This window comes from Pinus tabuliformis, chromosome X, assembly GCF_031772625.1.
Source record: "Pinus tabuliformis cultivar Carrire ecotype Pingquan chromosome X, CPIR1, whole genome shotgun sequence".
NCBI classification, from domain to species: Eukaryota; Viridiplantae; Streptophyta; class Pinopsida; order Pinales; family Pinaceae; genus Pinus; species Pinus tabuliformis.
Window position 1 is genome coordinate 372392740 of NC_142308.1, and position 18920 is coordinate 372411659.

At 39.5% G+C, this 18920-nt stretch overlaps 1 protein-coding gene across 3 annotated transcripts in view; it reads left to right on the plus strand.

Annotated features, from left to right (window-relative positions):
• Positions 1–18920, plus strand: part of LOC149140053 (protein NLP9-like) — a 127777-nt gene that overhangs the window by 60222 nt on the left and 48635 nt on the right. For all 3 annotated transcript variants that reach the window (XM_089453189.1, XM_089453188.1, XM_089453191.1), the window contains one exon: positions 1353–1473. In XM_089453189.1, coding sequence (XP_089309315.1) covers positions 1353–1473 — 121 coding nt within the window. The remainder of the gene's footprint in view (positions 1–1352; positions 1474–18920) is intronic.

Here is an 18920-nt window from a genome sequence, read left to right on the forward strand (position 1 = left end):
AATATGTGCCAACATTCCCCTTGAAAGGAGGATCTCCTAGATAAATGTGCAAGACAATGGGCCACAATTTTGTAACAACCCCTCAAAGATATCATGCTTGAGAAGTGCGTTTAAAGGGTGAGACAACCTCATACTGCATACAACAAATCCTCCATGTACAACCTTTTGACGAAGCCTTTCTTTAATAGATGATGGATGTTGGAAGCCTCTTGGGTAGAGCACTTGTCAAACTAACATACTCCTCATAATGTGGATCTCATGGATAAGTTTTCAAGGAATGTTCCATTGGTTGTTATAAGAATCCCTTCAAGGATGGGACAGCCTCAAAATATTTTCCAAGATTGTGAATCCACACGCCACTAGCCACCAATTTCCTTGGAGCGCTCATCATGAAGACCACATATAAACCATCTCCAAAAAAATATAATGATAAAGATGATGTCAAAGAGGGCACTCTCCAAGGAATGTAGTTATTTCTTCTCGGAATGCTAAAATAATGTTGATGTCTCAGATAAAGCTAGGGTACTTGCTCCAAAGTGTTCTTTGGCCTTGGTTCCATAGTATTTATGACAATCCATCCTCCAAAACAGTCTCTAAGATGGCATGCCCTTGAAATATGTGCAATGGATGGAGCTATCCATAATATGTGCAATCTATGATAAATGGGATGTGAAAACGTAGGGTGTTCCTCAATTTTTCCAGTATCTCTCTACATCATGTGGCAATGCCTCCAAATATTCACTGTGCATCGAGGTGTGTGAGATGCATTATCAGTAAACAAATGTATTTGAAAATATGCCAATAAGAGCTCTAAAAGGTGGAAATCTGCCACATGTGTCAACCTGCCTCAAAATATGCAGCAATGCCTCAAAGGGTGATCTCCGATGAAGGAATAGACATCAAAAGCTGCAACCAAGGCCTCCGAAACAACTCATCCTCAAGCAACCTGCTGAAAAAGCTCCAGTACTAGTACTAGTCTTCATTCATCATGAGTGGTAACAATGTGTGGAGTAGAAAAGCTTAGTACTTTTTTGGCACTGATCATTTATTCTTCAAGTATACTTCTTCACCAAAACCATTCTTTATATCATTTTCTATTGACAGGGCGTGAGTTAAATCTGTGTGCTTTGATCCCCTCTCTTTTGAGAAAACACTTTGGGCGGAGATTTCTCTCTTAGTTTAAGCCATTTTGTCTGCCTTACCATGGCCTTTAGTGGCATGTTGGTCTTCTTTAAAGGGGGAAATGAAATATGGTATATCTAATGCTTGGCAAGATACTAACAAAAACAAAAACGAAAGAAAATGTTGAGGATGTGAAGATTTCATTGTGAAATTTACTCTTTATTGTGCAGGAATACACCTCAAAGAAGAAACTAGAAAGGAGGCGCGGTACAACAGAGAAGAATATAAGTTTACATATTCTTCAGCAATATTTTACTGGAAGCCTTAAAGATGCTGCCAAGAGCATAGGAGGTATAGTATAAAGCAATCTGAAAAATGTTATTTACGTCTCTACTTCCTCGTAGTTTCCATCAACATTGTTTCCTGCTTTTGTGACTGCGAAGGAATTAGTTTGTAGATTGTACTGTTGATTATGACATGGATTTTTCTGTCCCATATTATTCTTAATACACAAAGGAGGATTGCAACAGTAGTAGCTTCTTATCATTTAATGAACCATCAATGGATAGAGGTCTTTGCTTCTCTGTGTTGGAATCCTAGTTGGATTGCTTAATCAGTTTCCAATTGGTTCTTTATTTTAGAAATTATTTTAAGTTGTGCATGTTAATTTTTACATTGTAATCAAGTTAAGAGTAGATATACTAAAGGTCCCTGTGAGTTTGTCTGAGGAGTCTTGCCCTTGTAGCTTCCACCAACATTGTTTCCTGCTTTTGTGACAGTGAAGGGATTAAGTTTGTAGATTTTACTGTTGATTATGACATGGATTTTGGTGACCCATCTTATTTATGGTTCTTGATGCGGAAACAAGGATTGCAACAGTAGTGGCTTCTTATCATTTAATGAGCCATCAATGGATAGAGGTCGTTGTTGCTCTGTTGGAATCTTAGTTGGATTGTTCAGTTAGTTTCCAGTTGGGTCTTTGGTTGAGAAATTAGTGTAAGTTGCACATGTTAATTTTTACCTGTTATTCAAAGTTAGAGCAGATATACTAAAGGTTCCTGTGAGGTTGCCTGAGGGGTCTTGAGAAACATCAGAATTCTTGGTAGCATATTATTAGATGATACAAATTAAATAGCAAAAATAAAACACTGATCGGTGATATCTAATTGAATTTCAAATCGAATTAGTGTCTAGAGACAACTTATACAGCTTTGATAATAGAGCTGGGCAACTGGAAAGGTATAGAAATCTTAATGAGCACTTTAGTCTAGGCCATAAATGTTATTTGCATTTATCATTTATTTTTAGTATCTTTTTATTTTAGAGACATGTTTCATGGGCACATTTGCCCTTTGTGTCAATCTTGTCCTTGTCCTTTAGTGTAAGGTTTGCCCTTGAGTATGTGAAAAGCTTCTACTTAGGTCATCATCTATTGGCAGGTAATTTAACCATCTTTGCAATCATGTGCTTTCACTTATTGTTATGGGCATACTAATATAGATCACAGGTAAAAACTTGATAATTGACCAATCTCAATTGTATTCTTGTTCCCTTAATTTTCATGGGAGGTTAATCATTGACTCTAGTCTAGTGGGACCCTCCTATGAGTCATTAGGGTTTTAGGAAGGGCACTGCTGGGGAAGCACTGATTGATGTAGCGTGTTGAAGGCAATCCATACTTACCACTTTCCATCTTTCCTTGTTATCCCTCTGCATTCTTTAAGCTGGTAGTCATTGGGATTGACACTCTTCATGCACATCCTTGAGTTTGGGCCCAAAAACTTGGCCCCAGTAGTTGATGCAACTAAAAGAAAGATAAAAGGATAGAAATCCACAATGAAAGCAAATGTTAAATGCAAAATATGGTTGGGACCTAAGTCACCTGACACGGGGATTCGGGACACGTAGGATTCGAGATTCGTGGTGTCGGATTCGGACACGCGGACCCCCCGGAACAGGACACGTTATATATTATTTTATTAAAAATATATATATATATATCTATATATATATATATTAAAAATTAGATATTATCATATTTCTTACACAAATTTTAATTAATGATACAAATTTATTGATTTCAAACATAGATCTTCATATATAGCTATTAGCATGCAGAGTACATACAAAATTCAAATAAATGTCAGTGGTACTGGTCACATAAATGATAAATCTATTAAAAATTTAAATCATGATTCATAATTCATAACTGAAAGACAACTTACAACTACAAGATAGTAAGATAAACACACTGACAATTGTAGTTTTCTCATTAAGTCATCAAATCAAAATGTGTTACATAGGTAGTGTTGGTGCAATGCCAATGGCAAATAGAAATAGAAAATATAAAACAACTACAGGTATAAAGCCTCAAGGCATCTATCAGCATCAAAATCAGCGTCAATGGTCACTGTCCCCATCATCATGGTCCCCACTGCTCTCCTTTGCAACCTCCTCCTCCCCTGTATCCATAGTCGCCTCTACATCTGTTGGTATGGAGGTTGACCCCTCTAAGTCATCAAATCTAATAGGCTCTAGCATTGGATCATTGAGATCCATGTTGGCCAATGCCAACTCAACAGTGGTGTCCAGATCCATATCATTAGGAACAATGTTACTTGGGAGCGGGAGCGAAAGCGGGGAGCGGGAGCTAAAACGAGAGCGGGAGCGACATATTCAGAAGCTCTTGGTTTGGTGCTCTTGATTAAATACGAGTTCCATACCCTAATACATGACAAAATTCAATGGAAACATTACAATCCCCCAATCCTAAAATCCTGAAAAACTGATAAGTCTGCTGGATTTTGAATGAAATCTAAAATTCTACTTTCTCCATATGAAATCCAATGAGGCCGGAACCACTCTCAAACATCCTGAGTCATTTCATGGTAATGTTAAAAATTTAAGTAAAAGGATGAAAATGAAGATTAAGGAGAATGTCACTTTTACTTTAAGAATTTAACATTACCATGAATAGCATATCAATACTAGGGCCTAGACTTGATCATGAAGCTGCCAAAATGCTCTACTCCTTGCTGCAACAGCACAAATCACTTGCCAAATGAAAATATTAATGAGCAAACACGCCCTTTTCTTCCCCGCACTGAGCTTAGAGAGTCCTGGAAACCAGACACATGTCCTAAAATCGCGACACGCCCCTGAAAATCGCGACACGCCCTCGGACACGACGTGTCTGAAAGGGACACGACGTGTCCTGTGATTTGGACACGAATCCGGACCGAATCGTGTCGGATTCGCCGGATTCGGGATTCATAGGGGGTTTAGGACGAATCCGGTGACTTAGGTTGGGACATTATTTAGCACGTGGGCAAAAGCCTAGCATAATCTTTGTTCCCCTCATTAGCCGTCACCTAGTTCTTCAAGCATTCAATGCTTCATCTAAAGAAAGGAACTCTTGTATGTCTCGACTTCGATGAGAGATAAAGTGCTTCATCCTAAAGGGGTAATGGAAAATCTCAAAAGAAAGCTTGGGCTCGTAAGCTATGCACGAAATAATGACAAATCATAAAAAGTAAAAGGTGCACCAGAGGGTTGGAAAAAGCAGCATGAGGAAAGGGGTAACTCGTACCTCCACGATTGCTCCCTCCTTACATATATACACTCAGGATGTTGGACACTCATTAGTTGGTTTACATGGCTATGGCACTTGCCCTGAAGTCTTTCCCACTCTGCAACCATCTTTATCACATACACTTATGGATTAATGGGCGAAGATGGGACATGTCACTAACCTTGGGGGTTGGAAACACCTAATAGGGTTGTTGATCTAACTATCCCTAATATAAGTGAGGTGACTTGTTTACATGTTTTGATTTAGTTAGACATTTGAAGGTGAGTTTTGTGTGAAGTAGCTTTGTGCCCCTAACATTAGGTATGGTCCACTATGATACATTAATGGTTATTGTCCCTAATGATTATTGATTTCACTTGATCGTGAGAGGTTTTAACTTTTTGTCAGGTGGTGTTATCACAACCATAGAGTCCCCTTGCAAGGCTGTCTTCATTCCATTTGACAACACTCTAGAGGTCATTGTTCCTCATACAAAGAGCAGTTCTGCCCTTGATGATGTAGTGTTTCCCTCCAGAGATGAGCGTTGGGCTATGAGATGATTCCACATAGTACTTGACTCTCATGAGTATCGCCAGATGGTGAAATATTGAGCCATTGATGACTTGGTGTTGGACTTATTGATGATGTGCCCAAATGAACCCAGGATGCCCCTAGGTTGGCATTGACACTGTTTGATGGGAGTTGCTTGTTCAAGACCCCTGGATGATGATTGGTTATCTTTGAGATGACATGCGAGGGCATGCACATCACTTTTAGATCCCAATGCTTGAGCATGATGGTGCTTCACTCCTTTTGCTTGTAGAAGGGTGACATAGGTCACATTGGTGATGATGGAGGAACTTTGGAGGCATGCCCATTGCACTTTGAGTATGGAACACTCATGATCCATTTGTCACTTGCTTGTTGCATATTGAGCATTTATGGAGAATGTAGTCCTAGTGGAGGACATTTCCCACACGTGGGATATTTTAGCATTTATTGTTATGTTTTTGAGCTATATTGAGGTCGACTTGTGACCTCACACTTGTGGAACACTTTGGCAAACTTGTTTTAGGGATTTGCATCTAAAATTGGTGGAAGCAAGGCAAGTTAGTCCTCATATAAATAGAGGAAGTCTTATTTCACTTTTGATCATCACACATTCTTCACTTGTCTCTGGAAAAAGAGTGTGAATTAGTCTGTTGTTGATCCAGATTTAGACGGGAACGCAACAAATTACAAAAATAACCATAAATACAGAGATGCAGCAGAAATAATACTTCATTTCATTAATGTAAAATATTGAAATATGCTTACAAACAGAAATGGAAATAAACCAGCTAGGGCGATGGTAGCTTATCTTTGAAAAGAGATGTGGCGGCTACATGCCTCTGAACTGCCTTACAATGAGGCTCGAAGGCCTATTTATTGTTGAGAAACAATGGAAAACCCTATACATCCAAAAACCTAACCCTAGGAGATGAAGCGCCAAACTATGGGCCCTATTTTGGGTAAATTGGTACATCAACTTCCCGGGGTCGTAACTTTGGCATACAATCTCTGTTTGACGCGCACAATACCTCGTTAGAAAGATCTATCCGAGGACTACAACTCTGGTATGAGCAACATCGGTCCATGGACACATGTTGCTCCCAATTTTCCCAAAAAACGTCGTTTAGGGCCTCAAAACGGCTCCGGAAGTTCAGGACTTGAAAGACTGCTAAAAATAGTAAACTATGCTACAATTAACGAAACTGGAAAACTGAAAGAGACAGTTGTGGGGGTCCAAGGGGGATAGGTTGGTGGCCACCAACATCCACCTGGATTAGTTGTCTATATTTTGGGCTGAAATGTGATCTTTTCATGGTGTGAGTTCTCTTGGAGATGATTTTTGCTTGGAGATGTTTTGCTGGGATTGATTGAAGTGTTTCTTTTCGAAAATTTTGTGAGTTAAATGCATTTTATTTATATTTTGGATATAATATTTGTGTAGTAGGGTTTCTACTTGTGCCATGATAATATTGCTAAATTTATCTTGAAATCTTTCTCCTTTATAATATACAAAATTGTTTTGCTGGAAAGTTCAAACCTTTAAGGGAACTTTGAGTATGCGCCCTGTTACCCACCATTTTGTGGGTAACATCCCTAGGAGAAAATCTATCTCCAAGATGATCCTCAACCCGCAGCCAACAACCCCTTGCAGCCATCAACTAGCTCATTGTGCCATTTCTTCGCCACCTAAGCCAGCCATGTGGTCCCTCGCCCATCTGCCATGATCGTATGTTTGAAGGTGGGCCTCCCGAAGCTAAAGTTATGCCTTGTCAGTTTGAAATTGAGTTTTGTAGTTTGCTTTTCATGGACACTCTTGGGCACAGATTAATGGGGGGATTCGACGGAAAGAATGAGCTAGGTCTGTGCTTCTGTCCCCTAGACCTATTTTAGGACTTAACCTTGATTCTTGTCCTGTGTGATGTCTTTTATTGACCACTTGGTTTCAAGGATAATATTTCATGGGAAACCACAATTTTGGTTGCGTGGTCTCGCCCCCTTATCCGCTCATAATAACCCCTTTCCATTCATTATTACCCCATCCATCATTTCTCCCACCTGGGTCCACATTCCTCCATCGGGTCGACATAGGGTTCCCCTTGCCCACACCTTGGGTTATGGCCTGGAATGAAGCCCGAAAGGTTGATGCAGATAAAATGAAAGTTGAAAGCAAATATGGTCACATTCAATAGGAAAAGTATCACAAAATGAAAAAGATGGTCGGGACAACATTTAGCACGTGGGGAAAGCCATTACATGGAGCTCTACCCCATCATGATGGCCATCACTCTGGTTCCAACAGGTTCCATGAACCTCCCTCATCATATAGGAACCCATGATTTCCCCAACCCTTGGTGGGCGATGAATTGACCAACCTTAAAGGGGGGAATTCATTGCTATATCATATACATCATGCTCTAACCCCTTGAGCCCTGAGCAGTTAATCAAAGAACAATCATGAAAAGGCAAAAGGCATATAAAGAAGGGTGGAAAAATCAAGGCCGGGGCACCTCATGTACCACGATTTCTCACTCCTACACCTGATATACCCAAGTGTGGGCTTCCCTATTATTAGCTACCTTTGTGACCCAGCGTGTGACCCAGGGTTGCCCCTTTTCATTCCCTACCTCATTCACCTACTTGCCACACATTACCACCTTTTGATGGATGTTCCCTAAGTCACCGGGTTCGGCAAACAAAATCCTTTGGATTCAAAATTCGCCGAACTTCAAAGCAATCCGAACTTATTCGATTTGGTTTGCCGAACTTGAATACGAACTCGAACCTGAAGTGAACTCGAACTCGAATTCATTCACAAACTCGAACAAAATCGTGAACAAAATCATGAAATTCGTGTTAGGGTTCATTTCTTTTGGAAAATATCTTTTGTGGTTTGGTGGTTTTTCACGGTTTATATTAAAAAAAGGAATGAAAGCCATCAAGGGGTAAAACTTTCACTGGCGCAAAATGACTCACTTCCTCACTCCACTGATCCACCCTCGACTCCTCTCATGTACACTCAACCCTGCTGCTTCACGCTCGATCCTTGTGTCCACAGTCACAGTGCACACTGTACACTCAACCCGACTACCCTCTAGGCTCTGCCAGTGAATGCAATTAAACTAAGCAACATTATATTTGAACATTAAGGTTAAAGTTAACATGTTACATTGTTAGTTATAAAGACAAAATATTAAAATAACGTATGAAGAATTCAAGGTTGTCATTATCTTGTTTTAATCATGAGTTGGGCAGTGGAATTGTTAAGCTCATATCGCCCTGTATCATATATACTTGGTAACTGTATCATATATACTTAGTAATTGTATTTGAAACCACGCCTACAGTTGTATCTCCTCTTGTATATTATTTTGTTGCCTTATTTTGTTCGCAACTTGTATATATGTAATTGGTCAATATGTAGATTTTGTATATATATATATATATATATATATATATATATGTGATTTTATGAACTGTTTATAAATTCATTTTTTATATAAAAAAAGCAGTGAGAGTTGTGTGTGTGTGTTTTTCGGCTTGTGAGTTTAAAGATTAAACTTTATTTGAATTGAATTATATATATAAAATTAAATTCCTATATGTCGAATTTTATGCCGAACTTTATCGCTAAAATTTTAACTGTTGAATTTTATTCGAATTTCAAAGAAATCAAACTTGAACACGGACACGAATGCGGTGACTTAGGATGTACCTTGACAATATTATCCCCTTTAGAAGCATAAACCACCTAATAGGATACCTGGTTAACCCCATTAGGAGTTTAGGAGACATTGGCACATCTCGAAGCCCATTATGGAAGGGCATGCTATTATGAAGTCCCCACCTGTGGGCCATGATTAGGTAAGCTCATTTACTCAGTTTCTCTAATGACTTGTTATACTGGAAGCCTAGGGGACGCATTGGATCTTTTGCAGGATTGCAGATGGTTTCCATTTGGGGTTTGGTCTCCCTATATGGGGTCCTAATCCTCCAAAGGGTTACAGTGGCACATATAATGTGTGCATTGAGAGCCACGGGCCTCCACTGCAGCAGATTTCACTTCATGGATTCCCACAACCATTCAGAGATTGCTCGTGGTTCACTTATTGGACGAGAAGGTTGCATCTGATCCATCATGCCTAGATGGCCCCATATCTACCCCATACACTTGGCAGATGATCCTGGACTACTACGATGATGTGGCATCTCCTACATTATCATCCTAGCCCTTGGGGGTAACCTACAGGTATTTTCGATTTGTTTGGAGACCCATGAGGACACTTGTGTGTGCCCAAGTCATTGGGAGCACCAAGGTTATTATGAGGGTCCTATTCTTCATTGTGGCACCTATGGACCTCATTAGGCCTCTTAGAGGGCCCTATGACATGCATAGATTATTATTTGTCCTCTTGAGAGGCTTACTTTTTCATTTGTGAGCTAGGTTGGTGGGCTTATCACCAAAAGGCTGCACATTATTTTATTTTTGGGGCTTATGTAGGCCAAGGAGGCTAATTCGAACTCCTTAGATGTGTATAAATACAAGTGAGGTGAGATCATTTCTCATCATCACTTTGGATTGGATCTCTCTCTTCTTTAGAGAATTTCACACTTTTTATTGGAGGATGTATTGGAGCATTTATGGATGAATTTTGATGTATTGTTATTGGCTTATCTTCTCTTGGAGCTTATTTATTATCATTTGTGAATGGTTGGATATACTCTACCGCATGTAAGTACGAAATTTTGATGCTATTCTTTGTTACTTTTGTCATACATGCTGGATCAGATTTTTATTGTTTTAAGGTTAATTGCTGCATGCAAATTACTGCTTAATATTGTGGGATTGTCTCTATTACAACGTTCTCTCCATGCATTGGCCCTTGTAGTATGAGTGAAATCTGCTAGAGGTAAATTTTGATCTTGACAAGACATTCCTCTTGTATATTTGAAGTATAAAAGATGCAAGATTGCTTTCACTTGACCTAGAGGGTTTGTGAAGTAATTTTGAGGCCTCCTTGATTGGAAACCAAGGAATCTTACACATAATCTATATAGACTCCATTCTCCTAAGTACTAAGGCACTGATCTACCAAGGGTGGTCACTAAAACTTCTATTCTTTCACCTTCTCCCAAGTCTAGCCACGTTGGGGTGCCTAGGGCATCACTTTTCCTGCAAGTTAGCCACTGAAAAAATTCGATCTGCTAGGGTCTCCTACGTTGGCCTCTTTTCTAGACCTCCTTCAAATTTGAAGACATTCCGACAGTGGAGTTGGGAGAAAAGCCAAGCCCTAGCTCCAGGACCAAACTTGCCCTACCATCCCCAAGGCTAGCACTTTCCAGGGTCAAAACAACATCATTGAGTCAAATACTTTCTTTGATCCTTATCACCTTGTCTAGGGTAAGAAAACCATTGATTATTTCATACTTTTCTCATACCCTAGACCGAGTCCACTTGCCCCCGTGTGGTCCCACTCCTTCAAAGGATTATTCTTCAAGAACTATCCAGGGTACCGACTTTAACAAGGATTTAGGGTGTGGGAAACTCCTCTCAAAGTCTATTCTCATACACCTAACCACCAAAATCCTCCTTTCCTTAGAGGCACATAGTCCTTTGCTTAGAAAACAAGTAATGCCCATTCTTCAAAACCTTCTCGGAAAGAGTCTGGGTCACTCATACCCATTGAATTGTTATTCATTGGATTCCCCATACATATCGGGTCTCCTTCCATTGGTGAAAGTCCGTAAATAGAAGGGAGCCTTAGTTGAGGTGACATTGGGCTAAGACTCCATTTGTTGCCCTTGGCCTAGCATTTGCCCTTTAGGGATTCCCCGTAGGTTCGCTGCTAGTTTGAGTGGTAACATTTTGGTGCCGTTGTCGGGGACACAAAACGTGTGTTTTGTCCCTTATATGACACATTGACATATCATTATTGGCGACTCCATTGGAAGAACAAAGCCCTAGTTTTTCATTGAACTTTAAGGTCAATGTTTGTAGGGTGAAGCAAGCCTTTTTCTAGGCATCTTTAAAATCACCCAGGCGACTCCTACAAAATTTACATGTATACTCGAAGTAGGGTGTCTATCTTCAATGCTTTTCCCGCTTTGGACATTGCTAGCATCCCTGGGCACCCCAATCATGTGTCATAGGAAGAATGGTACATGGGGGACACGTGTTTGATGCTGACCCAAGCTCTGCAGTTAACCACGTGGAAAGATTTAATGCACATACTTCAGAGGAGAAAGTGGTCCACCAGGATTTCCTTATGTTGTTATTCTTTCGTTCTCTTTATGGTCATAGCTCATGGTTACAAAATCACGAACCTAGGAGCATCTCATCTATTGAGGAGTTCGTTGATGGCTTTCTTAGGCATTTTCAAGTATGCCACGCATTGAGCATTCAAGAGGAAGGCTTCATCGAGCATCATCAAAACCTTAAGAATCTAAGTGATGAATGGGAAGATGAGTCCTCCTTGGGTCCACATGATGAAAATAATGATTTTGAGAACACGTGTTGGGAAGGATGAGTCCATGGAAAGTGAAGTTGAGACTAACCTTACCTTTCTCAAGGATATTACTCTCGATGAATCTCCTTTTGAGAACCTTGAAGAAGGTGACCCCATTAGCCCCTTGGAAGATGACATTGAATATTACTTCCACATTGAAAAGGAGAAATGGGAAATTGTTGGTCCTCAATTTGATTGTGCTCCCATTTATGACACCGACAAGGAAGATGAGGTTGAGAGTGGTCTCCCCTTTCTCTCAAGCATTATTTATGATGACATATCCATCGATACCCTTGAGAAGAAGGGTCATTATTTTCCCTTACATGAAAAGGATGATTTTGAGGAGGAAAAATCTATTGAATATAATACTTCACCCTCCCCTTTTCCTTATCCTTTTGTTCATCACTTCAAGTCTTCCACAAGTGATTCCCTCGCCCATTTTCAAATGATCTCGAGTAAACTGAGCTCTTTCCCCATTCTGAGTATGGTGTCAAAGAAGAACCCCTCATTGACTATACTTTATCTCCTTTGACACACCCTCAAGATCATGATCAATTTATAATCCCCCCTTTTCGGTATGATCATCATGGGAAACCTACTTGTGTTTTTCCATCTCATTAGTCTCCCTTGCCTACTAATCATAATCCTATAGAGGCCATAAAATATGACATAAATGATAAGGACCATAATGGAAATAATATGCCTGAGGTTTCCATCTATCAAAAGTTTATGAGCCTAATCATTGACATCTCTATATTTTGGCTAGAAGAGAGAATCTCATGGACTAGATTACATCCTTTTCCTTCCTCTTCTCATGTGATCATCCATGTGTGGGCATTCTATTTTTCTACCTCCCATCGACCTTATCATCCATGTGATTATGTCCACATTGGCTTTGGCATTTGCTATAGGAGTAATCATATAGGTCGACATATTTATATTGATTTGATGATATGTTGGCTGCACTGGCTTTATGATTACACTTAGTATTAGTTTTGTACCATATGCATGTTAGGGTTGGATGCATTGCATACTGATTTTCGCATTAGAACTAATGACGTATGAAATTTATCATGGTAGATTAGCTGCATTTAGATTTAAGTTTGCATATATTTATATCTCTATTGATTTTATGGCCTAACATATTAACATGTGCGATCATGAGACGCTGCGATAGCATGCTGCCCGGTGTTTGTTCATCCATTGTATGTGCAGGTGACAGGTCTATGGTAACCAAGAGATTGTTGGAGTTCTTGTGACCTTCTGTTTTGGTAGCTTTGCTCACTTCTTTGAGAGATCACGTCCTAGTAGGAGCGAGATGTTACCCACCATTTTGTGGGTAATATCCCTAGGAGAAATTTTTTCTTTAAGATGGTCCTCAGCTAGCAGCCAAGAACCCCTTGTAGCCATCAACAAGCTCATTGTGCCATTTCTTTGTCACCTGAGCCAACCATGTGGTCCCTCGCCCGTCTGCCATGATCGTATGTTTGAAGGTGGGCCTCCCAAAGCTAAATGTATGCCTTGTCAGTTTGAAATTGAGTTTTGTAGTTTGCTTATCATGGACACTCTTGGGCACAAAGTAATGGGGGGATTCGGTGGAAAGAATGAGCTAGGTCTGTGCTTCTGTCCCCTAGACCCCTTTTAGGACTTATCCTTGGATTCTTGTCTCATGGGATCTCTTTTACTGACCATTTTATTCATCTTCTAGGTCCTTCTTGATCTTGATGTCTTCACTCTTGTTTTCAACTTCCTTTATGGGTTCTAGATTTCCTTCTTTCTTTCCATCATCTTCTTGGTCAGAGGTCATGGTCAATGCTCCTTTTGAGTGAAGATCTTGAAGTTTGTCCCACATATCTTTTGCCGATGAACATCTTTCCACTTTAGCCTTTATTGGATTTGGTATCCACTCAAGATTGCTTTTATCGCTCTTGCATTATATTCCTTGGATTCTTCTTCCATCGTGCTTTCAGTGATCACTGATTCCCAGACTTCAAAACCTTGAGCCATTAAAAAATTCTTCATTCTTGCCTTCCATATATCAAAGTTTCCATTGAACAATAGAGCTTTCCCAATTTGATTATCCACTGAGGAGGTGACATCTTCGACAGGTTTGCAAGCCTTCTTCCTTGACTTAGCCATTTTGTGTTCTAACGATCTACCTTCAAGCTATTAGGCCATGAGTGAAGGCACTGACTCTGATAAGAATTGTTGGAAATACTTGGGGGGGGGGTGAATCAATATTTCTTTTACAATTGTTATTTTATCAGTTTAGATCACTTAGATAAAACACAAAATGAACAATAATAGTGTTATCACTTAGAGGAAACTCGTTTGCGAGAAAACCTCTAAGGTAACCTTGAACCTCTTTTAGGTTGAAAGTTGGCCCCTTCAACCTGGAGAGGGATCTCTACCTAAAACTCAACTACTCTAGGTCACTGTAGTTATAGGTTTTGCAATTGAGTTCTGTGGCCAAATTTAGTTTGTAGGATGAAAATTTGGTTGGGCTATATCTAAAACACACCATTGGGCATGGAGTCCAGATTTATCAAATGATGCTACATATCTAATGAGCAAGACACAAAAAGCAAACAAGACACAAATTTAGAAGATGAAGACTGAAAAGAAAACAAAATTATAGCTAATAGAAACAACAAGTACTAATGACTGAGAAATACTAGAAAGGAGCACGAATGAATCCCATATCAGATACTAAAATTTTTCATACATGAAGAAGATCTTACATAAATAGAGAAATAACGGACAAGAACTACAATACATGAATTTTCTGCAAATGCTCATCAAACTGTAATATATTTAAGATCTGCTCAAATACACAAGAATGCTAATGTTTTTACAATAAAATCCAACCCTTTTCCCTTCTTCATAAATTGTCTTTATAGAAAAGACAAACTAACTAAAAACCAATTTTTAGCAAAGCTTTAATTACAAAATCTAAATAATCACAGCGTACATCTCAAATACATGCATATAAAACTTTCTAATCCTATCTGTATCTAAAGATCATGCTGTTGCTGGAGTCATGGCTGGAGATAAGGATCATTAAGTCGAATTTGGTGAGGTGGCATTCAAGTCAACAACTGTCCATGAGCTTTTTCCTCACGAAATCTTGAAAAATATGGTCCGTGATTCCTTCGAAAATCCAAAACTGTGATAGCTATTAGAAAACCGAGATATGGTTCTCTAAGTGGGTCTGTTGTGGACAAAAACCTCTTTCGGTTTTGTGAAATTCGCTCTCATTGTCTGGAAAGCGTGCCTGAAATTACTGTGTTGTACAGGAAAAATAGAGTTTTAACTGGCAATTTCGTTGGCAGACTGATTGTCAACATTTCCTTTCTACCGGTTTTTAGAATTTGCTGACAGTGGGAATGTCATCATTTCTCTTTTCAAATGTTACCAATTTAACAACAAAGTTACCAAACTTACAAATGAAAACACGAATTTACGAAATGAAATGAGTTTTAAAGCATGATTAATTGACAAACCATACATCGATGGTGACAGAGAAATCTATGATTTAACATCACACTTACCCATGGCACGCTTGCAGACCTCATCATTGACGCTGACGTGGTCAGTGTAATTCCAAATTTTAAATTTTAAATTTGTTTTTGGCGCTGACAATCGGCCTGTCAATTTTATCGGAAACATTGATAAGCTTGTCAGCGAATTTCTTCAGAAAACATTATCGGAACACTTAACGCGTTGATAGCTCCGCTATCGATGATTTCCCTATTTATTACAACTAAAATGCTGACACTGAAACTGTCAACATTTTTTGAAATTTTTAAAAGCAGAGTTAATGTGATAACAAATAGAACAATAATTTTATTAATTAGATATATCGACTCTCGAGGACTCCAATCCTCTTTTTACAATAAATTGAGTACAATAATGTTTAGGGCTCCAACCCTAGATGAAGACACCAATCTCCAATCCAACAGGCTCCAAATTGTACTTTGCCAAGCACCGACTTGGACTTCACGAGGCTCCAACCCTATCATGCCCAAGGTTCCAACCTTGTCTCTACGAGGCACCAACCTCTAGGGCTCCAACCCTCTCACTGGTACAGAGTCCATCCTGATATTCTTGAGGACTCCTATCCTCTAGGGCTCCAACCTTATGCTTCAATTCTTAAAGATAAGTTCAATGATTCTTCAAGGCTCTCAATATCTTCTGCAACAAGCCACGACAATATCTTCACCTTCAACAATGCCCTTAATCGATCTCCAAAGCACTCCGCTCATCAATGACAACTTTTGTCTTCTCAGAAGGTGTCTCCACAACTCTTCATGTCACCTAAACAAAATTTTCCAAGGTTACTCCATGGGGGATCCAATCAGGCATCAAGGTCTTCAAATCTCTTCATTTCTGCACTAGTAAATTTCTTCAAAGGCTGCTTCATTAGAGCTTCGACAATGTTACTTTAAGGGAAGATGCTCCAAGTAATGCTTCAAAAAAAGGTTGCCTCTAGATTTCCTCCAAGACTGCTTTAGGGTTTGTTACACAATGGTCTTCAAGATTTTCTCCAACTCTTCTCTAAAGGGTCTGCTTCAAGGATCTTTTGCTCAGAGGTGTAAATAACTGATTCAAAAAACAAGTCTTCAATATTGTCTCCAAAGAGATGCTCCTTCAAGAGTATTTCAAACTTGTTTAAACCCAATGACCAATCAAGAGATGCACAAACTATTTAATTGTTCCAAAGATATCCTTCAGGTCCAAAAGACTTCAGGAAATGTTTTCAAAGCAAGGTCTGCAAAACAATGCCAAATATGTACTTCCAATCTTCCAACCAAGGTCACTGGGCAGAGTCCTTTTATCTTTTCATAACACTAAACTTCCACAGGTCCGAGCCACAGGGACAAGTCGGAGCTGTAATGTTCTCAAGGCTATCACTGTGTTGAGTGACTGTTCTCAAGATCCGACCCCTCCAAAGTTAATTGTTCACAGGTCCAAACCTTCAAATGTGATTGTCCACAGTCTTAGCTTTAATTAGCCTCCAACAGTTGACTGCTTACATGCCTAAGCCCTCATATGTCACTGTTTTGTAGTCCAGGTCTGTCTAAAAGAATGCCACCTAAGGTCCTAGGAATCCCTCCACAGATACGAGAAGAATGCAGCCACAGGTCCTGCTCTCACTGATCCGAGCCTCCAAGTCTGCAATCCGAGCCTTCCAAACCTGATTGTTCACTGGTCCGAGATCTGTACTATTTCCTCAGGTGGCTGTGCTACTAATCTGAACCCTCAGTTCACTGATTCGAGCACCACAAAAAAATTTCCACAGGTGAACAGGACTGTAACTTCAGGCTTCCACAGGCAGTGTAACAAGTCCGAGCTACCAAGGTCAATAGTTTGAGCCAGGTCTGCAATTCACTGTTCCGAGGTGAGCTTCTTCAGGTGACTGTTCCAAGGTCTTTAGTCCAACACAAAAATCTTATAAACAAAATTAGCCCAAACTGTAATCTTTTATGTCCTCTTCGACCTCTATCCTGCTTCTGTCCTCTAATCCGAATTGATCACCGAGTTGATCTTGAAATGATGAATTCAAACTTGTATTTATACATGTTTTTGACCTTCAACGAAAATACACGTTCTTTTGAGAGGGAGCCGACTTGCACAAGTAGGCTCATGTCGGCTAGGATAAAAAATATTATATTTCAACTTGAAAAATAATTCTCTCAGTCTATGAGGAGTTAGACAGTGTGCAAGAGCTTGTTGGAAAGAGCTTGATGTCTTCTATGAGTCTATGCCATTTCTAGCTTCAATTAGGGTCTTTTTACCATCAATAGAATTATATGTGAACTGCCATTATTTCATCCATGGCAACCTTTAGGATATTATGTTTTGGACAATGTTAGGGCTTCCATATAAATTCTTTATCCATTGTCTTGTTAAGGAAACTTCCATGCTAGGGCTCCTTCTAGGATTAAGACATTTTATCCTTTAGGTCTTCAAGTTTATGCAAGATGAGGGTTCCTTCACATGTGTTCTTCATTTATAAGGATTAGGGCATCTTCAACAAAGCTAGGGCATCATATATCAAGCATTAGTTCTAGGGTTTGCATCAAGAATTTAGGGCTAGGGCTTTATGATGAACATTAGGCATCAATAATCTAGAGCTATCCATTGTTTAGATAGAGCTAGGGTTTCGTGGGTATTTTAGCGAGGCCAGGGCATCATGAAGCTAGGGCTTGTCGTCATGGATTTCTTCAACTTTATTAATTGCCCTAGGGTTGACTTAATTAATGGCTTGACATCATATTGACTTAAGTGATTCTAGGGTTAGGGTATCATGGACATATGCACATAGGAATTTCTCCTAGGGTTTGCATAATGAGGTTAGGGCAACATCACAAAAGGGTTATTCATCCATCACAAGGGTTAGGACATTTTCCATCTCCAACAATGCCATATTGACATCAATGACAACTTTGACCAACAAAAGCTACAAATTTCTCATCCAAAATATCATGGCATATCTCATACTAAGGCAACAACCAGATGTGCTTATCGATCCCAAACAACATCAATACATCCATGCAGTCACATATCATTGGAAGAATATCTCAGACCAAAAAATTGATCATCCCATGCAAATATCTCAAAGTGTGCTTGGCGGAAACCCATTGTGTATGAAGAGGCTCAATCATGAATTTACTTAGATTCTATGCAAAACTCACACACACACACATATACATATAAGGATGGGTGTTCACACAGATCATCAACGCTTCAATCAACTGTCGATTGCGAAGGCAGGTTCAACAATATCTCTTCTTAACTTCTTGAAATTCAATTGGAGTGTCCAAGGATTTGCATTTCCACTTTCCAACAACTCTTCAATAACTTCACAATATAGATCTTACTTTCCATACTTCTGAAAGTAATTCATCTTGCCATGATTCTTCATTTCGAACTTTAGAGGCCAACTCCCTCTTACTTTGATCGTCAGAGGTTCATTACCTATCAAGAATAGATCATTAGTATATAAAGACAAAATCAAAGTCAGACCTTGGATCACTTTTGAAGTAGAGGTTTGGATTGGCACATCTTCCTGGCTTCACTAGGTAACTGTCAATGCGGACAAGCTTGCTTCAAACCATGCAATGCTCTGTGCAAACATTATACTGATCAAACCAATATGCTTAGCCTCA